General features: G+C 50.2%; 1 protein-coding gene and 1 pseudogene across 1 annotated transcript; one reads left to right on the top strand and one right to left on the bottom strand.

Moving 5' to 3' along the window:
• Positions 1-6,952: 6,952 nt before the first annotated feature.
• On the top strand, positions 6,953-8,335 carry LOC133052269 (heat shock transcription factor, X-linked member 3-like). The gene is made up of 2 exons (XM_061137071.1): positions 6,953-7,438; positions 7,832-8,335. Exons 1-2 carry the CDS (start codon positions 6,953-6,955, stop codon positions 8,333-8,335), a joined length of 990 nt encoding a protein of 329 aa, XP_060993054.1.
• Positions 8,336-9,563: 1,228 nt separating this feature from the next.
• On the bottom strand, positions 9,564-10,923 carry LOC133051963 (EOLA-like protein; annotated as a pseudogene).
• Positions 10,924-22,295: the final 11,372 nt, after the last annotated feature.

Below are 22,295 nucleotides of genomic sequence, written 5' to 3'. Positions count from 1 at the left end.
ACTAAAGGACACTTTGTTAATTTATAATTGGTCAGTGAAATTGTAAGCTGTCAGAAGTGTACACATGGTGATTTGATGAGCGTATATATGGTGAAAGGACCCCAGTCAGGTTAGTCAACACATCCACCACTTCCTCACCTGCTTATTGGTCGGTGTTTGGTGGGAACACTTAGGTTGTGCTCTCCTAGCAGTCTCCACTGTCCATCAGGGTCGTTGGCTGCAGTCGCCCTGTTTGACATGTGGTTTCCTATCCTGAGGGACACATCCTGGTGGCTAGGGTGTCACAGGACCAAGTCCCAGCCTCTGGCTGGACAGCTGGCTGAGCTGTCCCGCCCCTGCCTCCTCAGTGTCGTGGCCTCTGGGACAAAGACGACATCATGGGCAGTTACTCAGGAAAGGTGGAGTTGGGTGATGAGCTGTCCCTTGACCACGGCAGGAGGGCCTCCTCCGACTTGCTCAAGTCCATCAACCTGGCTCATCCATGGAGTCAGTGCACGTGACCTTCCCTAAGCATCAGGCCACTGTCCAGGGAAGCGCTCCAGCAGCAGCTCCCAGACATCACAGGTGTCCAGCTTTTCCTCAAATAGGTCTAAGAGAGGTATTGCCAAGTGGTGTCACTGCAAGGACTCCTGAGTGGAGTCATCCCCTGGTGCCAGAGGGTCAGTGGCAAGAGAGCTGGGTGCTGTTGAGGTGGAAGATACTGTGATGTGAAATGAATGTACTTTGTAACTAGACAGAATAAGTTCAAATCCTGGCTGAGCTGTGGGTGCTCACACCCCTGTCCAGGGTGTCTCTCTGAATTACCCAACCCCCACACGGGACAAGTATTTCAGGTTTTGGTGAAAAGTGGCCAGCACACTGCCTCGTACCTAGTGTCAGACACAGTGTAGTTGTCAATCATACCCAGAGATTCTGCTGGTGTGCCCAGAGTGAGGTATATCACAATTTATTTTGAAAGTACACTTAGATTTAATCAATAGGAACTTTAAGCCAAACCACCTGGTTATCTCCTACGCTAGTTACTAATTTCTTACTAAACAGCCAGAGACAGGAAAGTACACGTGTGTTATGGTTGCCCCTCTTGGGGTAACTGCACTTTCATGTTGACAACACTCCTGTCTGAAGCTCTCCAGACCCTCTGTATTCATCTGAAGAAGATAGTTTTCTACCACTGGCAGGCCATCTCATATTGGTTTTACAGCTAGAGAAATTTGGCCCTGAAAAAAGGCATGGTCCTGGATCCAGACTAGAAAACCCACGACCAAAACCTGGGATCCCATTGAGCAGGAATAAATCTGCTTCCCAGTCTAATTCTTCCTGGGACAGAGGTCCCACAGCCACCCGGGAAGGAGCCATCAGTGGATGTGAAAACCTATGGATGCCTTTGGCTACAGAAGCAGAGTGGGGGCTGCAGACCCCAAGTTCTCCATCACTGTTCTCACAGGCATCTGAGCATCTCGCCCTCTAACCAGCCTCCAACTCTCCCGCTGCCATGGGGGTGGCAGGCTTCTACAATAATTATGGCAACAAGTTCACAGCTCACAATGCATCTCGGTTCCTTCTTGCCTCCAAGCAGCACAAGCAACAGGAACAGCAGCCAGAAAGGAAGCAGTGTTGGGAGCATCAAGCAGAAGAACAGATGGAAACTTTACATGGAGAAGCTGCAAGAACACTTGATCAAAACAAAAGCATTTTTCATAAAGAAGTGAGACTTTACTTATTATTGCCAAAACATAGGAGGAGGAGGAGTTGGAGGTGGTGGAGGTGGAGGACCCCTGAAGGAAGTGGCTGCTGCTGCAATACCCAGTCTTCCCCAGAGCCCTCTGGGTGTCTGCCCCTCTCCCACTGCCATGGCTGCCACTCTGGGGAGTCCATCTGAAGACCACGGTCTCAGCAGGCAAGATGAAGTGCCAAGCACCTAATGTGCCAGGAAGATGCCAGATCCTGGCTCTGAGATGCACTACAGGTGAAGAAGAATGAGCTGGTGCAATTCCTGCTCATAAGGTGTCTTGCAGGCATCAACTTGCCAAGGAGCCAATCACAGAGGCAGAAGTGCTGAATAGTGTGCTCAAAGATTACCAGGAAAAAAAAAAAAAAAAGATTACCAGGACCATTTCCTGGTGGTCCTCGGTCAAACCTCACAGTACCTGCAGTTGGTCTTTGGCTTGGAGGTGAAAGAGGTGGACCCCAGTGAGCATACCTATATCCTGGTCCCCTTCCTGGGCCTCACCTTCAATGAGATGCTGAGGGATGGGCAGAGGTTGCCCAAGGCCAGCCTCCTGGTGGTGATCCTGTGCCTGATCACTGTGGAGGATGACCACGCCCCTGAGGAGGAGATCTGGGCAGCACTCAGCATGATGGGGGTGTGTCCCGGTAGGAACACTTCATCGATGGGGAGCCCAGGGAGCTGCTGACCCAAGTGTGGGTGCAGGAGGGGTACCTGGTATATCAGCTGGTGCCTGACAGTGACCCTGCTCGCTACAAGTTCCTGTGGGGTCCCCAGGCCTATGCGGAGACCAGCAAGTTTAAAGTCCTGGAGTATTTGGACAGAGTCAGTTGAAAGGGTCCCAGCTCCTTCCACCCCCTCTGCAGAGGCTGCAAGGGAGGACGGGGAAGGGCTCTGAGCCAGAGCAGCAGCCAGGATCCTTCCAGGCCCACGTCCAACAGCTTTTCTTGGGGACAGGAAAGGAGGCTGATCCTTCCCTCTGTGATTGAAGAGGGAACAGTCAGCCTTCTCAGCAGTGAGGGTCCGGGCCCATTGGGGGAACCCAGTGTGTGGCATCTTTGTGGTCCTGTTCTCTACAATGACATGGAGACTCATCTCTGTTTCTTTAGGAATTTTTCAAATTTTCCTTTTTAGAGAAGACAGTGCATTCCAGTATCTAACTATGTCAATGACGTTGATCACACTTTGTTTGTACTCAACCAGCTCAAGATGAAGAGTTTTCCTGTTCTGTAAAAGAGATTAAGAACACTTTCATTTTATTCCATGGCCCTGCACAAGATGACATGGAGTTAGAATTAGAATGATTTTGGAAATGTGAATTTATTTAGCAGTGATATAGTTGGTGGAAAATTAGAAAATAAAAAGTGATAGTAGTGAATTATTGCTTCTTAAACTTTTTGTGTGTCATTTTGTACAGCTAAGTGATCTTGGTTTATATGGATTTTCCTGGGTTATCAAAGGAAGTAGCAATTCATCTTGAGTCAAGCAGTCCCCTCCTCACTGGCTCATTTATTGCAAAGACCTTTTTGGGGCCTCTGCTCCGTGAAAGGCCCTGTGTTAGCAGTAGGGACACTGGGAGAAGCAGGACCCACCCACCCACACCTAGAGTGATGGTCTAGGAGCCACAGTCATATGAGGTGCATCATGGGAGTGAGGGGAAATGGGACATTGCTGTAGGGTGGCAAGAGAGATCTCTTTCTGGGGCAGCATGGAAGGGATCCTGGCTCTTGTCACTTTGCTGCTGACCACAAGGATGGCGTAGGTGTTTTCTCCCCATTATCTGCTAGGAATCCTGAAGAACTCCCATCACACTCCCTTGAAGTGATGCCCAGAAATCCATGGACCGACCCTCTCTTTCCTGGCCCTGGGGATCCAGAACTCAAGGTGTTAACTAGCTTTTAATTATCTTCATTGTAATTTGGCACTGTAATCAAAGACTCAACATTTATTGGTGCTGCAATGACGAAAAGTAAGGGTTGTGATGGAAGACCAGCTGGGACACATGCAAAGAGTGGTTCTTGCTTTTCCTTGGGTCCTGCTGGAACACTCCTCCACACCCAAATTTCACAGGTCCTCTAACTGGAAATGGGCCTTTCTGGGTAGCCCATACAATGAAGAATCTGCTTGCATTTTTGGAGACCTGGGTTCAATCCCTGGGTCAGGAAGATCCCCCTGGAGAAGGGCGTGGCAATCCACTCCACTATTCTTGCCTGGAGAATTCCATGGCCAGAGGAGCCTGGCAAGCTACAGTCAATGAAGTTGCAGAATCAGACATGACTAAGTGATTAACACTATGGTCCACTATGGTCTAAGTAGAAAAGTTTCTTAGTTTTATTTATGAAACATCCTGTTTGGCTAATTAGGAATCCCACATCCTATTGAGGTGCATATTCTCTAACCCACCCTGGACCACAAAGTAGCCAACCCAATCCAGTGGAGAGTGGAGGAGTGTCTGGGGGAAACAGTGTGAGAAATTCCTGCCCCGCCTTCACAGGGCCAACAGTCACCAGGCCCTGTGAGCTCTGTCTCATCACTCACATGCATCCTGTAGCCCAACACACAGGGCTCCTCACACCCGCTCGCATCACAGATGGAGACCTGAGGCCACGGGGCTTGGGCATCTTCCCAAGACCACGTGTGTGCTAGTGAGGGCCAGGGTGGGCTCAGAGCTCTGGTCTCAATTTCTCTGGAGCCCCCGCCCTTCCCGCCCACCCCAGGCCACAGCCTGACCTTCCAACTTCTCACGCCTTCCTCTTCTTAGTGCTACACGATGCCTCTGAGGTGACAAAAAGCAGGCCCACAGAAGGAAGGGGACAAGGAGAATCAGAAGCACCATGGGGCTGCTCTGTGGTTTGCTGAGAACTGACTCTGCTGGGGGCCGGCATCCTTGTCCAGTCCAAACACCTGCGTGAGGGCAGCACCCTGTCCCTGCTGCTGCCATGGGGCCTCCTGCCCAATGGAACCTGCCAGGCTGACCAGCTTCTCACCGAACAGGAGGGAGGGAGAGCCTGACTGTATGGTTCCAGTGCCCACTGGGATAAGGCCCTACAGGAGTCTCCTCTGATACAGAAGGGAAGGGAACACAGGTGGACCCCCAAGGCTCCAGGTCTCTGCAGCCGCAGCAAGGGAGGGGAGCAGGTGGAGGGCCTTTGGTCTGGGGACATCGACATGCAGACGCCAAGCACAGGGGCAGGAGAGTGAGGGTGAGAAAAGCAGGTTTTGGATGCCATGAGAGTTTGTGTGTGCACAACACAAGTGTCCCAAGCCATGGCTGACAAAGACCCCCTTGGTGACACACAAACCCACTTCCAGGACCTGGGTGCTTCCTGGAGAAGGGGGACCAGAAAAAGCAGCTCCCTCAGGGCCCAGGGCATGAGGAGGGGCCCCAAGCATGAAAGGGAGCAAGAAAGACCACCTAGCCAGGCTGCCCACAGATGCCATGACCTTCCGTCCCCTTCCGAGGAGCCACCAGGGGCCCTTACCAATGTTTACAGCCTCCAGAGTCATGTCCCAGTCAGATGAACCGACCAGATGCAAAGACTTGTCAACCTGCTTAGAAGCAGAAAGGCCACAGAGAAGCCCAAGTCGAAACCTGGAGCTCATCCAGGCCACCAGTCCTTAGGCAGAAAGGCCCCTGGGAGAGCTTATTCCACACCCTCTTAGATCTCCCCTTTCAGACACCGGGGACTGGCCCTCACACAGGGCAAATGACCTTGCTACTGGCAGAGGTGGGAGACAGTGCCCTGGGGCCTTGGAATACGGGCCTTTCCAAGGTGCCAGTCTGTACCCTACACAGTGATTTTTCAAGAACTGTGGCCCACACCCAGCCTCTCATCCTTTTGCAAATACAGGTAGACTGGGGCTTCCTTTGGTCACATATAGCTCAACAAGTCAGACATGTCCCTGGGAGTGAGTGTGTGTAAAGCAGGGCCCTTGAAAAACACCTAACCCATGAGCCAACAAAATCATTTGATGGACCTGTCATCTGGGTAACTGAGAACAGGTCCACAGTGGTGGTGGGAACAGCGGCAGGGGCAGGGAAGATCAGAGCTGGCCTCGAAGAGGACCAGTGAAGTGCTTGTTTTCAACAGAACAGGCTGTACCTTGAGCTCCCAGTCAAGTACTTCAAAGGTTAGTTGTCCAAATAGACTCAAGTTGGACGTGGGCAGCCAGGACTGCAGGTAGCAGAAGCCCAAGCACCCCACTGACAAAAGGAAACAGGGCTTTCAAAGCAGCCTCCAAGGAGTCTGAATCCGAGGCTCTGGGGAGGGGAAAAGCACATGCAGGTGTTCCCAAAGTGAACGCACTAGAGCCACCAGAGTGGTGTTTATGGAAAACTTGGAAACTAAAGGCAACAGCGTGTGATCTGAAGGGCGATGATGCCTGGGGGTGGGCAGAATGTGGGAGGCTGTAAACTCAGTGGAGCACCTGGCTTTGCCCTCCCACATGACATCCTGGGGAATCTATGTCTCAGGTGCTTGGGAACAATCAAGTGGAATATGAGGTCATTCCACTGTGCTCAACCACAGCCCTCCTGTGGGGAGAGCTTGACCTGGGGGGCGGTGGGGGCAGGACAACAGGAATCTGACTTTGGGGCCAACTGAGTGGGACCAACCAGCCAGCAGCACCAGCCAGAAGACAATAAAGGCAGAAGGGGAAAAGGATTGGAGGGGGGCATCAACTCAGGCAGAGCTAATCAGCCCACTATGGACCCCATCTTCTGGGAGGGACAGTCACCAGGGGCCCATCTGACCCCTGGGATCTCTCTTGGTGGTAGCAGACCTAGGACTTGCCAGGGCCTAGCCCTTCAGCAGAAGCCAGCCACAAGCCTGCATGTTGCTAGTGAGGGGAGTGGAGACAGGGGAACATTTGACAACCCATCCAGGGCCTGGCCCCCTGAAACAAGGCAACTGGCAGCAGATGGGAGCCTTTGTAGGCAACCTGAAACCTACGCTTCTGTGCTTTCAGACAAGAGACAAGCTGGGGATCCCATCTCTGTCCCCAGACTGCCTCCCCCACACTGGGCCAAGGCTGCCTCTCCACATCACCTCTGTGACATAATAAAACAATTAAGGAAGCTGACCACTTAATTGGCTGCCTGTCCCATGACCCAGATTCTAGACTCTCCAGAGAGCTTTTTTGGGGCACCCCAACCCTGGTCTGAGGCCCTTCTGCCCTGAGCATTCAATGCTTGGGTAGAGAATGCTCCTGAGCTAAACTGACTCCATGGCTAGTCAGAGTTCTCAGGAGGCATGGGCAGCCCTGCTGGCCCCATCAACTGACAGGGAGCCCACAGCAGGGGACCCCCATGATTACTCCCCGGTTCCAAACGTGGATTCAAGGGAGGCTTTGGAGAAGCAGGGTGACCAACCTGAGAGCCCAGACCCGGGCTCCCAAGTATACTTGACCCCACAGGGCCCCAACCCAGAAATGGTCAACAAGGAAGATAACAACACCATCCTTGGGCTGTCCTTCCCCAGGAAGCTCTGGATGATCATGGAGGATGCGGCCTTCACCTCTGTGCACTGCAGCAACAAGGGAGACACTGTGGTCATTGAGGCAAATCTCTTCCAGACGGCGGTCCTCCAGCTCAGGGGCGCAGACCAGATCTTCAAGACAGACAGCATCAAGAGCTTCATCCGTGAAAAGAACCTGTATGGGTTCAGTAAAATCTGCCCTTCGAGGTGCTCTGCAGAGAAGAAGAAGCTGATGGTAAGGTAGAAAGCCCTCCTGGGGAGACTAGACTAGATGAGCTGAGTGCTGGACAGGTTTCATTTCCCAGAAGAACATTGTTATCATGAGAGGGTAGTTAAGGAAAGAGGAGGAAGCAGGGTTTGTCATGTTCCACCACCCCCCTTAGACAGGATCCACAGGGGTGACTCCAGACCCTGCAGGGCCACTTGATGCCAGGGACCACCAGTAACACCTTAAGTGAGGCTGGCCCCAGGGGAGCTCTAGGGAACAGCGTGCTAGGGCCTCATAACCTGCCAGGAATGAAGAGACCTTGTCTCCATACTTAGGCATGGCCAGGATGGTGGTAGGGAGGAGGGTGGTGAGGAAGGCTCTTCTCGCCCTTGCTGTCTAAAGTAATTCATTTCCTTTCAGATCCATCGCAACTTCAACTTTCAGAGAGACAAGCCTCTCCTCCTGCAGAACATCTGGAGGAAAGGTGACCCTCAGCCCACCACCAGCGCAACAACCACCCCAAAGAGAAAGAAGCGAGCGGTGGAGACCAGATGCTCTCCTCGATTCCATCATGATTTCACCCAAGAGACGGACAAGAACGCCCAGAATGGAACCCCAGAAACCCCCAGCCTGCACTCATTTCTGTTCTCTGGCCTTTTATCTGTGTGCAATCAAGCCAGGTGGGCCAGGGGAAACCATCTCCCCAGAGAGCAGGGTGGCCCCAGTGACGAGGGCATGTCCAGCAATGCCACGTCTGTACCCCTGGCTACTGCTGGAAGGGAGGAAGCAGGGGAACTGACCGACAGCCCCCCGGAGTACCCAAGTTACAATTTGGTGATGGCTGTGTACAAGACCTTTTACTCCACCATGATGGCAGCCCTTTCAGTCATGGCCCCAGATGAGGCCTCTGAGGCGGAGGAGTAGCAGGGAGAGTCCTCAGATTACAAGGGTGCCCTCCGTGAGCAACTCAAGCACAAACAAAATTCCTGAGCTTCCAGAACCCTAGGGACACTCAAAATCACTCTCTTGTAATAAAAAAATTGATTTATGTTCTAATAAATTAAAGTGAAACTCTGTGGGAGTAAAGTATCAAACAAGAACTGCGAGTCTGTGTTCTTTATATTTGTCAATGTGATTCACACTGCACAGGATGAGCCCAATGAGGCTGCAAGCCCATGCCCCAGGCAGGCTTCAGTCTGGTCCCCATGGTCCCTTTTTTCTGAAGCAGCAACATTTCACATGCTCAGCCAAGAGTGTGGTTGCTGAGTTGAGTGTAGAGGCCAGCACAGGATGGGCCTGGGCTTGGACCTTGGTTCCTGACAGTGGGGGTGTCACTTTCCATGAGTCATGCATCCTGAAGTGGAAGGTGCTCCTCAAGGATCCCCCGATGATACCACAAGTTTCTGATCATCAGCTGAGCATCTCCAACTCTCGATCCATGGCCCTCCCTAAGATGCTCAGCAGATAATAGGGTCACTCACCCCACCCGCCAAGAGCCTTGCAAATGCATGACCCCAAACCCAAAGATAAGTACAAGGTTCCCACAAGGTGAAAACCAGTCCTTCTTGCTCTGCCCTCACAGCTGTATTGACGAGCCTGTGTTTGGATGTGATGCGTACAGGCAGCGTGCCCAACATGCAGGCCTTGTCTTGGCTCACAAGACAGTTTACAGCAGGGCAAGGGTCACCTGCAAGGACACACTGCGGCCTGTTTCTGGGCCTGCGGGCCTCTCTACCAGCCCGAGGCCTCGCTGTCTGCTTATGCTCAGCCTGCCCCCAGCCTTCCCCCATTACTCCCTGGGCACTGTTTGGACAAGAACAGAGAGGGGAAAACACCAACCAATTTCCTAACAACACGTTTCTCTCAACCACCCAGATCCAGCAGAGCCAAAGTTAGTGGCAATGCTAGCATTCTGTAAAGGTCAAAGGCCCAGAAACTCTCACTGAGTCCAGAGCAGCACCACATGAGGGGAGTCCCTGCCCCGGGCCCCACACCAAGTGGGCACCACAGGGCATGACTGATTCAAACACAACCAGATGTGCATGTCCAGGGTGGGGTGGGAACTCAGGGTGTCACCATGTGCTGATCTCTCAGTCACCTCCCTTTTGAGAGCCCAGTCTGGACAGGACTCCTGCCCAAAGGGGTTCCGGTGCTAGGGGATGTCCACCTGGAAGATGTCCCTCCCACCCCTCCCTGGCAAGGCCTGCAACAGCCAGCGGGATTTGGCGAGCACAGTCATTTACTTCTGTCGCAGGTCTGGTAGCAGGGCTTGAATCTCCAGCTCTTCCACCTCGTCGGGACCTAGGTTTTCTGGGCATAGAAAAGTGTCCCCAGTGTCCACAAGACCTGTGTGCAAAGACAGGAGACAGAAAGAGAACAGGGTCATTCAAAGCCGTGCCTCCTAGAGACGAAGACCGTATCATGGAGGGGACGCGAGGTGAATTGGGTCCTCTGGCTGAGCAATTCAGACTGGCTCACCTTGGCAAAGGGAATTCAGGGCAAGACCAAGCGAGGGAGGGAGCAAAATGAAACGGAGAGGCCTGGTGCTCCAGGAACCCACCAGGCCATGGGGAGCTCTCAGTCTGCCCACTGAAGGCCGCAGGGACAGAGCAGGAGGGCCCCGGTGGGGAGCCTGTGAACATCAGGTCCCCAAACGTTTTGCCAGCAGACAGGTGTTGCTGTGGGGCCTCACCGCTGGGGAGTCAGGGGACTTGCTCAGGCCCGGCCGCAGGCAGTGGGGGTGGAACTGCCTGGGTTCCCAGGCTGGGTGCTGTGCTGCCTCTCATGGTCTCTGCTGGGCACACACACGTGGGGACACACATACACACACACGTGGGGACACACACACACACGTGGGGACACACACACGTGGGGACACACACACACACACGTGGGGACACACACACACACGTGGGGACACACACACATGTGGGGACACACACACACATGGGGACACACACACACACACGTGGGGACACACACACACATGTGGGGACACACACACACACACAGAGGCAAGTGCCACGTACAGACCTGGATGTGCCTCTGCCTCAGAGCACAAATGAGGACTGAGGCCCAGAGTGGTGGTCAGGGAACCCAGCCACCGTCTCCCAGCCCAGGCACCCTCTCTGTCCCTCTGAAGAACTCTCAGTCCCCTCTACACCCCACCAACTGGTTCAACAGAAAACAAATGATCACAACCTGGCTGAGATCCAGGGCAGCACCGCAGCCAGGCAGTGCAGGGCAGGGCATCACTTGCCCACAATCACTGTGCAGCCAAACTTGTCCCCATCCCACAGCAAGGCCTGGATCTGGGCGGGGCTCACCCCCAACCTCTTCTTCAGCAGCTCCCACCAGGCCACGTACTCCCAGTCCCCGGTGCACCATGTGGACAACCAGGGTACAGTGCTGGGTCTACATAGCATGGGCCACCATTGTATCTCCAGGGTCTTGACACTCTTTAAGACGAAACCTGCAAAATGCTGTCAGAAGGACAGACAGCTAAACTTCATCTCCCAGGGCTCCCAGGGCTCCCAGGGCTCCCAGGGCCTCTTGTTGCTGCAGATATACAGAACCACAAAGGTCTGGAGCTTGATACAGCAGTCTCCAAGCTCACAGCCCTGGGCTGGACCTCAGCCCTATGAACCTGAGCTTCCTTCAAGCCTGCTGACACAAAATGGGGGATGGTGGTCAGAGAGGGCTGACTCCTTCCATCTGTCTCCACATGGTCTGCTGACAGGTGGATGGTGACCCAGAGGACACATCCATCACATGGAGATGGTGGGGAGGTCAGGAAGGAGGACGAGATAGCAGGAGAGAGGCACGTGGTGAGTTCCAAGACAGAGGGCCCCAAAACACTGGGAGCATTGAGGAGGGAGGGCAAGTCCCTGGCTTCACAGCCCAGAGGCTGGGCTCTGGTCCTCTCCCAGCACAGACAGGCACTGTCCTGGGCTTGACTTCCCCCACCCAGGCCACCACCCCACCCCTCGGCTCCCGGCCCCATCCCTGCCCATGCTCTGCAGATCCCCCATCTCAGCCCAGGGCTACTGAGGGCAGTTCCATGCTAACCAATCTGGCCTTGGCCCTGGGGCTGCCCTGGACCTCAGACGGCCCTGCCAGGTGTCTTCCCCATGCCTTTGGGAGCCACCTTCCTCCAAACCCTTCACACACCCTGGCCTCCACTGCCAGCTGATGCCACAGCTCTCACCCAGAAACTCGAGAAAGAACAAAGGAGTTCAGGGACTACTGGGACGGGCACACTCTGTGTCATCACCAGGGCCTGGGACAGCACCACACAGGGGTCACAGAATTCAAACCTCAAATAATCTGCTAGGTTACTATCACCTCATTCCATGGCTGGGGAGATGCTGAGAGATAGAAAGATAGCCCATGACTGCAGGGGGCCTGACCACACCTCCAATCTCCCTTCTTTTCTTTTACCTGGAGAGGAGTCCCTGTTTACTGGAGGGGGTTGGAGTCAGAGAAGCAGAGCCACAGGCCTGAACCTCAGCATGGTCTCAGCACCTCCGAGGGAGCCTCTGTTTCCACATGGCTGTGAGGACGAGGACAAGGTCCCAGAGGAACCCAGCCCAGGGCCTCCCAGGCCTTTCCTTCACTAAACACAGCAGAGCCACAGTTATCATAGGTCCATGAGGTCCCGTGAGTTCTGGTTCCTACCCTGGTGGCCTGCTCTCCTCACCTCTGGATTCACCACCAGTAGCCATGAAGGTCATCCTTCCATACTTGTAACATTCCAGTGTCTTCCTCCCTCAAAGCCTTTGTAGGGTATGAGGAGACACATCATGCCCCTCAGAGTCAGGTGCTGGAATCTCAATTGCAAGTACCTCAGTGTGACACTACAGACAAAAGAAAGGTCTTCACAGAGCTGATGGAGGTCACCTGAGCCCATTTTGATGGACCCCCTTCTTACAGGATGCCTGGCCCCATATGAAGGACACATTTACAGACAGACAGGCAGGCACACAGGAGAACTCCAGGTGAAGAGGAAGGCAGAGCTCTCCAAGCCCAGACGCACCCACCATGGCCAGCAATGACCTGGAAGTGAGGTGGTAGAGATGGGACAGACTCTCCCCACAGCCCTCATGAGAGCCAAAGTCAGCTGACACCTCAACCTTGGCTCCTAGCCTCCTGAACCAACACAGTTCACAGGTTGAGCCACCCAGCCTGTGTGACCCTGTCACAAAAGCCGTTCTCCAAAGAAGACCCTTTATCCAAAGAGGACACAAATGGCCAAGAGGCACTTGAAAAGATGCTCAACATTCTTAATTATTAGACAAATTCAAATCAAAACTCCAATGAAGTATCACCTTATACTGGTCAGAAAGGCCATCATCAATAAAACCTATGAAGAATAAATGCTGGAGAGTGTGCAGAGAAAAGGGAACACTTGTACACTGTTGGTGGAAACATAAATCAGAACAGTCAACATGAAGAACAGTATGGAGGATCATTAAGCAACAACAAACAGAACTACCATATGATCTAGCAATCCCACTCCTGACTATATACCTGGAAAAGGCAAAACTCTAATATGAAAAGATACATGCACCCCAATATTCATTGCAACACTATCTACAACAGGCAAGATATGGAAACATCCTAAATGTCCATCAACAGATGACTGGATAAAGAAGATGTGGTACACACACACACACACACACACACACACACACACACACACACACATACACACACACACAGAGGAATACTTCTCAGCCATGAAAAATAACGAAGTAATACCATCTGTGGCAACATGGATGGACCTAAAGATTATCGTATTAAGTGAAGTAAGTCAGAAAGAGAAAGACAAATAATCTGTGATATCACTTTTATGTGGAAAAAAGGATGATACAAATGAAATTATTTACAAAGCAGAAACAGACTCAGAGAACAGCTTATGGTTACCAAAGGGGAAAAGCAGGGGAAGGGATAAATTAGGAGTTTGGGATTAACAGATACACACTACTGTGTATAAAATAGTACTACTGTGGTGCTGCAGAAGACTCTTGAAAGTCCCTTGGACAGCAAGGAGACCAAGCCAGTCAATCCTAGAGAAAATCAACCCTGAATATCCATTGAAAGGACTAATGCTAAAGCTGAAGCTCCAATACTTTGGTCACCTGATGGGAAGAGCTGACTCCTCTGGCCCTTGTCCTCTCCCCACCTGATTCCTTGCTCTTCATACCAGGTCCCCAGTCTCTCACAGACCCGGATGTCAGGAAGTCAGCACAGGCCTAGTGTGCTCTTCTCACCCCAGGGGCTCCCAGGGATGCTGACAGGGGTGGGGATCTGTGGGGTTCCATCAGTCCTCCCTCAGGGTCCTGTCAGTCCTCCTCAAGGACCTCATCTTGTCTCTGGGTAGGACTTTGGATTCTCTCCCGTCCCCTACTAAGGCCCCAGCCCTTACACCAGTACACCAGTCTCTCAGAGACAAGGAAGATGGGAAGTCAGCCCCCTATACCAGGTCCCCAGTCTCTCTGACACCTGGATGTCAGGAAATGCAGCATGTGTTCATCTGCCCTATGTCTTCCCAGAGCCCACTCTGCTCTTGGGTCCAAGGTCCCCTCAGTGTCTTCACCTTGACTCTCAAAAGAACTAAGATCTTCCCCTCTGCCCATCTGAGGCCCTGCCCCTTCTCACATTTGCCTAATGTCTCTGAGACATGGATGTGGAAGTCAAAACAGGCTGCCAAGTGCTCATCCCACCACAAGAGTCGCCCAGGGCTGACAGCAGGGTCAGGGATCTGTGGGGTTCCTTATATCCTCCCTCAGGGACCTCATCTTGAGCCCTGGCGAACCCGGGAATGCCCGCCTTTCCTGACATCCAGGTCTCAGAGAAACTGGGGACCCATGATAGGGGGTGTGGCCTCAGGTGAGCAGAGGGAAGAAGCCCAGTTCCTCCAAGTTTCAAGTTAAGGACCCTGACGGAGGACTGAGGGGACCCTGGACCCAAGTCAGAGGAGTCCTCAGAGAAGCCCGTGTCTATTATCAGTCCAGGGTGACCATGGGGGTAGGATGCATGCAATAGGAATGTGCTGAATTCCTGACATCCGAGTCTTGGAGAGACCGGGGCCCTGGTATAAGGAGCCGGGCTTCAGCTGGGGAGAGCCGAGAATCCCAGGTCCTGCCCGGAGGCAAGGTGAGGTGCCTGAAGGAGGACTGAGGGGACCCTGCTTGAGGACTGATGGAACCCCACAGATTCCTGTCCCTGTAGTCATCTGGAAGACCTTGGGGTGAGAAGAGCACTCTAGGCATGTCTGCCTTCCTCACATGAGGGTCTCAGAGAGCCTGGGGACCTCGTGAAAGAGGCGAGGTCTCAAAATGATGCATGGGACAGTCCCTGGTCCTGCCTGGAGTTCAGGCTCCATGCAAGGATGGACTGAGGGGGTTAGACCCCAACAGGGAGGCAGGGATCCTGGCCCTTGTGGGGACTCTTGGAAGCTCTAGAACTGGGTGTGCAGGGCGAGCAGTTTTTTGATCGCTGACTTAGGGACCTCGGGAGGTGAGGTTTTTCGGGCAGAAGGCAGAAGCTGGACTTCCTAACCCCGAGGGAGGACTGAGCAGACTCCCACCTCCGTGGTCCGTGCTGGGAGGCCAGGCAGGATGTTAGGAGGAGTTGATGACAGAGCATCTCACCAGCTTAAGACCCGTAGGAGGCCCTGGGCAGGTGCGGCTGCATGTGGGGCCCCACCACCATTTCTGTTCAGACTCGGGTCTTGATCTGAGTTTCACTGAAGTGAAGTGAAGTGAAGTTGCTCAGTCATGTCTGACTGTTTGCGACCCCGTGGACTGTAGCCTACATGGCACCTCCATCCATGTGATTTTCCAGGCAACAGTACTGGAGTGGGTTGCCATTTCCTTCTCCAGAGGATCTTCCCGACCCAGGGATCAAACCCTGGTCTCCCGCATTGTAGGCAGACGAGTTTCACTGCAGGCTGCCAAAGGTGAGGGATCAGGCTGGTCAGGGGAAAGCTGAGCACTACAAGGGAGCCCCAAGAGGCCCTCCCACTGCACAACAGGGGGACCTCACAGAGTCCACCCCTCTTACCATCACAGAAGGCCCAAGGCTGTGCCACAGGATACCCTCGATGTGTCACCTCCATTTCTCTCACAGGAGCTCCAGGAACCAGGAGGTGAAGACAGAGGTCTGAGGACTGTGTGCTGAGGTCAGAGAGCAAAGAAGGTCCAGGCAGTGCCAGGAGTCAAGGTGAGGAGGGGATTCCACAGGCCCTAATCCCCCTACCTTGTCATTACCAGAAATCTCGAGCTGTGCTATCTGCATCCTGGGGAACCACCTCACTTCCTCCTTCAGGTAGCAAGGGGACTGGCCAGCCAGGAGGAGCACCCCTGTGAGGTCTGAGTAAACCCCTCAAGGGTAGACCTGTAAGTGGTCTGAGTCAGACCACCCAGGGTGCAGTTCTCAACCAAATTAAGACCATTTAAATTCTCCTCCAAATTAAGACAGCAGTTAAAGTCCACCTATTCATTTTTTGCCTGTAACTGTTTGCTTGAGACTGGTAAAAACACTACTTTCCTTTTTGACAGAAATTGTACAAATCTACTGATGACTATGATTTTTACACTCTGTCATGGGGTGAATTTTGATTCCCCCTCCAAATTCACGTGTTAAGGCCCTAAGCCCAGCACTTCAGAATGTGTCTCTGCTTGAATATAGGGACTTTGGAGGGGGGTTCAGGATGGGGAACGCATGTATGCCCATTGCTGATTCTTGTCAATGTATGGCAAAAACCACTACAGTATTGTAAAGTAATTAGCCTCCAATTAAAATAAATAAATTCATTAAAAAAACAAACAACAACAACAACGAAAAAAGAAAGGTTAAATGAGGTCATATGAGTGGGCCCTCATTCATTCTGACTGTGGTTCTTATAAGAAGAGTAAGTTTGGAGACATAAAGGAACACAGGGTTGGGCATGCACAGGGAAGGTGACATCTGAAGATTCAGGATGGAGACCACCATCTACAAGCCAAGGAGAGAGGCTTCAGGAGAAACCTGACCTGCTGACACCTTCATCTTGGACTTTCAGCCTTCAGTCCTGTCAGAAAATTAATTTCTTGGGCTTTTCTGGTAGCTCAGTAGTACAGAACCTGCCTGATAATGCAGAAGACACAGATCCAATCCCTGATCTTAGAAGACCCCACATGCCACAAAGCAACTACCCCATGCACCACAACTGTTGAGTCTGTGCTCTAGAACCTGGGAGCCGAAACTGTTGCAGGCTGTGTGCCCTAGAACCCGTGCTCTGCAACAAGAGAAGCCACCACAGTGAGAAGCTTGCACACCACAGCTAGAAAGTAACCACCATTCGCCATAACTAGAGAAAAGCCTGTGCAGCAACAATGGCCCAGCAAAGCAAAAAATAAATCAACAAATAAAATTATTTTTTAAAAAAAGTAAATGAATTTCCATTGTGCATGCTACCCAGTCTGTGACACTTTGTTCTGGCAGCCCTAGCAAACTAATACCTGATTCTTCTTTTGGACCTTTGCCTCTTCCTAGTGGTGGAACTCCAGAAAATGGGAAATGGGGATCTGCTTGAAGGAAATGAGAGAAAAATATACTTTGGGAGAAACAACATGTTTGCCTAAAAACTCTGTCTCTTGGCCTAACATTTGGGAGGTTTTCTGAGGAAGATGTGTGTGGCAGATCCTGCCCATGTCCCCTCTGCCTCATGGCTACAGCACATACCAGACAGTTACTAAAGTGCAAGCAGCTCGTCAGTGGCTTGGAGGTTTTTCCCTCATGCCTGAAGCCTACTTTGTCAGTGCTTAGGGCAGACTGGAAATGTCAGAGACGTGATGCTTTGTGACCCATAGGAACTGGAGTATAAATACCCCAGCTCCCTCAGCCTCAAACATGATAACTCAGGTAATTCTCCATAGGCTAGCAGAGTTCTCCAGTAGAATGAAGCTCTCTTAATCTTTCTTGAAATGCAACTTTTCTTGGCTCCCTTCCTATCTCTATTGAAGCTCTCCATCCTTTCTCTGGAAAGCACATCTCCCAAGGAAACTACTTGCTCTAGAATTCTTATTTTAGGGTGTGATTCTGGGGGAACCAAAACTAGGGCCACCTGCCTTCTAGCTCCCTGTGTGTTCATATGAAACATCCATATTTCAAGATGTTGTTGTAGTTTCTAATTTAACAAGATGATACATTGCATTGGGGATTACCTGTTGGCTCAACGGTAAAGAATCTGCCTGCCAATGCAGGAGACTCTGGTTCAGTCCCTAGGTCAGGAAGATCCCTGGAAAAGGAAATAGAAACCCACTCCAATATTCTTGCCTGGAGAATTCCATGGATATAGGAACCTGGTGGGCTATAGTCCATGGGATCATGAAAGAGTCAAACACGATTTAGTAACTAAACGACAACACTGCATCCCATTTTTTCTGTGGCAAGGTGGTGGTAAGTGGTTCATCGACCGTTGAACCCTGGAGCCTCTCCATGCAGGAAAGGGTGTTCTAAAGTCCTGCCTGTGGAAATGCCTTTGTGTCAAATCATCAATGCTGCACTTTTTCCTTCTATAAACACCAAAGCCCAATATTTTCAGTACTTATTGGCTTTAAAAAAATGTTTAAATTGAAGGACAATTGCTTTATAGAATTTTGTGGTTTTCTGTCATACATCAACAAGAAGCAGCCATAGGTACACCCATTTGCCTTCCCTCCCGACCTCCCTCCCATCTCCCTCCTCATCCCACCCTTCAGTTTGTCGCAGAGCTCCTGTTTGACTTCCCTGAGTAAATTCCCATTGGCTATCTATTTTACATAAAGTCTTTTAAATTTCTATGTTACTCTCTCGATGCATCTCACCTCCCTCCTCTCCTCCCACTGTGTCTTTCTTGGCTTTGCCTAGCCTGCACTCTTGCATCACATCTCCATGATGGGTAGGTGTGTTTGCATCAGGGTGGAGTGGGTTTAATAAGTTATCTTGTGCCTGAGCCACATGTTTCCCTATGGGGCTGCTCTAATACCTGCTGTGAAGTTTTCATGGTCCATGGGGGTGCAGTTGGGGGAGTTGCTTGTGAATAGTGGTCCAAGCGACTATGAGAGAAACAGACTTCTGAGGAACAGTGCAAGCTGCCCTGGGTGTGCAGTTAAGCTTCTGCTAAGCCCACTGACCCTAAGCCCTTTCTTGTTACTTTCAGACTGCTGTTGAGCATGTCAGAGGTTGAGGTCCTCTCAGTGACTACTCAGAACAAGGTCAAGGATGTTCTAAATTGAGTAACTTTCAAACTTCTAGGCTCCCTTAACCCCCGAAACTGTTTACAGCCAGGCCCACAGTTCTGGAATGATGAGCCCTGGGACAAATCTGTGGATGAATGCATTAGCCATGTCTCACCTGACCGTGCATGTAGCCTCTGCAGCTGGTTTGCTGACAGGATCACCTGTCTTTGCCCCAAGAGGAAAGGTTTTGTCACAGAAGCTATTTCTCTGCCACATCTTTTGTGAATCTTTTGCTATTAGCACATTGATCCTAAGAAGTATTGCTGGCTTAAAGGATTTATGTGAGGCAGCCAGGGTTCTACCACCATAGTGTTTAATCCCTGCCCGAATCCTTTCTCATCTTCTGATCCCATCTGGTCGGGTTTTCCTTCCAGATGCTCACCTCCACTTTGCTTCTCTACTACCATTTAGACTGTTTAATAGCCTCAGGTGTCATCACCTCAACTGGGGGGTCCCTGTGGTTACCTCCAAGTCCACCTCCTTGATCTTAGTTCTACATATTCCAGGCACCTCTGCCTCCTGTTTCTCTGCTAATTATCCCCAAACATGCTTCTACCGTGTCCATCCCCAACTAAGAAACATACTGTGCTCCCTATGGATTACCATACACCTTCCATTTTTCTCTGCTGGACTTTAGAGGCCCTCCACAATCTAGCCTGTTCCACACAGCCCAGCATGCTCTCATTCTCCATTGCTCAATGTGCTTTGCTTTTTCCTCTTACTATGAGCATTTCAGGACCTTTCCAGGGCTAGTGGATATGGGTGTCCAGCTTGTGTACTGCCCCCGGCTCTGGGCATCATGCAAAACTGGTCATTCCTACTTCATGATCTTTTATTCCCACTGCTTGCCTGTCTGATTTCTTCTCATCCTTCAAAACATCCCTTAGCCACAATGTCTTCCTTAGTTGTGCCTAGTTTCATTAGTCTCCTCTTCCTTTGAAGTTCTACAAGTCTTAGAAGCTCTCCCCCTATCCCCCAATAAGAAAACGCCTCTGCTATGGAGGGCATGTTGTTGTTATTTAGTTTCTAAATTTTGTCCAGCTCTTTTGCGACCCCATGGACTATAGCCCATCAGGCTCCTCTGTCCATGGAATTTCTCAGGCAAATATACTGGAGTGGGTTGCCATTTCCTTCTCTAGAAGATCTTCCTGACCCAGGGATTGAACCCATGGCTGCCACATCTCCTGCACTGTAGGCTGATCCCCGGAGGGCGTGTACCCCCACTTATCTTCCCATCCCAACAACAGAACACAGTAGGGCTTAGTGACTATTGAATAGTTTTCTCTCTTTTCAAATGTGATTATTTTAACTCTCCCAACTACTTTCTGTGTTCCTGGAGGGAATAAAGGCTACCATCCGCATCTGTGGCTCACACAGTGCTGAGCACAGGATTGGTGTTCTATAAATATTGGCACTTTGATTCCTGAGAATTATCTATAATTAAGACAGAAAGGAGGAAGAACATCAAATGTTGATACATTTGTTAAGGCAAAATCAGCATCATTCTTAGTCTGAGCTCAGAGATATGTAATGTGACCCAAAGGTGTGTGATTTTCAAGTAATAAGGCCTGTTCCAGGAAGTTGTCCACATTATCCAGATACAAGAAAGGATGAATTATTTTTCACCACCAACAATGTAATTGATTTCAAGCAAGGCAGCTTCAATTATTTAGAATACTGAGTAGCTATTCAGGGTTATTTTTTAATTAATCTTTTTTTTATTGCAGGATATTTGCTTTACAGAATTTGGCTCTTTTCTGTCAAACCTCAACATGAATCAGACATAGGTATACATATATCCCTTCCATTTTGAAACTCCCTCCCACCTCCCTCCCCATCCCACCCCTCTAGGTTGATACAGAGCCCCTGTTTGAGTTTCCTGAGACATACAGCAAATTCCTTTTGGCTATCTATTTTACATATGGTAGTATAAGTTTCCATGTTACTCTTTCCATACCTCTCCTCCCCTCTCCCCATGTCCATAAATCAATTTTCTATGTCTGTTTCTCCATTGTTGCCCTGTAAATAAATTCTTCAGTACCACTTTTCTGGATTCTGTATATATGTGTTAGAATACGGTATTTAGCTTTCTCTTTCTGACTCCCTTCACTCTGTATAATAGGTTCTAGGTACACCCACCTCGTTAGAATGGATTCAAATGTGTTCCTTTTTATGGCTGAGTAAAATTCCATTGTTTATTTATACCACAACTTCTCTATCCATTTATCTGTTGATGGATATCTAGGCTGCTTCCATGTTCTAGCTATTGTAAATAGTGCTGCAATGAACAATGGGATACATGTGTCCCTTTCAATTTTGGTTTCCTTTTTTTCCCCAGTGCCTTTATTTCTTTATGTATATTCAGATTTTTTTTCCCAATTATTTTTATTAGTTGGAGGCTAATTACTTTACAATATTGTAGTGGTTTTTGCCATACATTGACATGAATCAGGCATGGATTTGCATGTGTTCCCCATCCTGAACCCCCCTCCCAACTCCTTCCCCATCCCATCCCTCTGGGTCATCCCAATGCACCAGCCCTGAGCACTTGTCTCATGCATCCAACCTGGACTGGTGATCTGTTTCACACTTGATAATATACATGTTTCGATGCTGTTCTCTCAGAACATCCCACCCTCGCCTTCTCCCATAGAGTCCAAAAGTCTGTTCTATACATCTGTGTCTCTTTTGTTGTCGTGCATATAGGGTTATTGTTACCATCTTTCTAAATTCCATATATATGTGTTAGTATACTGTATCAGTGTTTTTCTTTCTGGCTTACTTCACTCTGTATAATGGGCTCCAGTTTCATCCACCTCATTAGAACTGATTCAAATGAATTCTTTTTAATGGCTGAGTTTGTGTATATGTACCACCGTTTTCTTATCCATTCGTCTGCTGATGGGCATCTAGGTTGCTTTCATGTCCTGGCTATTATAAACAGCGCTGTGATGAACATTGGGGTACACATGTCTCTTTCAGTTCTGCTTTCCTCGGTGTGTAGTCCCAGCAGTGGGATTGCTGGGTCATATGGCAGTTCTATTTCCAGTTTTTTTAAGGAATCTCCACACTGTTCTCCATAGTGGCTGTACTAGTTTGCATTCCCACCAACAGTGTAAGAGGGTTCCCTTTTCTCCACACCCTCTCCAGCATTTATTGCTTGTAGACTTTTGGATAGCAGCCATTCTGACTGGCTTGTAATGGTACATCATTGTGGTTTGGATTTGCATTTCTCTGATAATGAGTGATGTTAAGTATCTTTTCATGTGTTGCTAGCTATCTGTATGTCTTCTTTGGAGAAATGTCTGTTTAGTTCTTTGGCCCATTTTTTGATTGGGTCATTTATTTTTCTGGAATTGAGCTGCAGGTGTTGCTTGTATATTTTTGAGATTAATCCTTTGTCTGTTGCTTCATTTGCTATTATTTTCTCCCATTTTGAAGGCTGTCTTTTCACCTTGCTTTTCACCTTCCTTTGTTGTGTAAAAGCTTTTAAGTTTCATTAGGTCCCATTTGTTTATTTTTGCTTTTATTTCCAGTATTCTGGGAGGTGGGTCATAGAGGAACTTGCTGTGATTTATGTCCGAGAGTGTTTTGCCCATATTCTCCTCTAGGAGTTT

This window comes from Dama dama, chromosome X (genome assembly GCF_033118175.1).
Source record: "Dama dama isolate Ldn47 chromosome X, ASM3311817v1, whole genome shotgun sequence".
Taxonomy (NCBI): domain Eukaryota; kingdom Metazoa; phylum Chordata; class Mammalia; order Artiodactyla; family Cervidae; genus Dama; species Dama dama.
Note: the sequence above shows the minus strand (reverse complement) of the source record. Positions and strands in the feature narration are given on the sequence as shown.

Bases quoted from the DNA above. Each gene is read 5' to 3' on its own strand.
- LOC133052269 (XM_061137071.1), top strand. From the start codon at position 6,953: ATGGCTAGTCAGAGTTCTCAGGAGGCATGGGCAGCCCTGCTGGCCCCA. The intron at 7,439-7,831 runs GTAAGGTAGAAA...ATTTCCTTTCAG, and splicing joins CAGAGAAGAAGAAGCTGATG to ATCCATCGCAACTTCAACTT.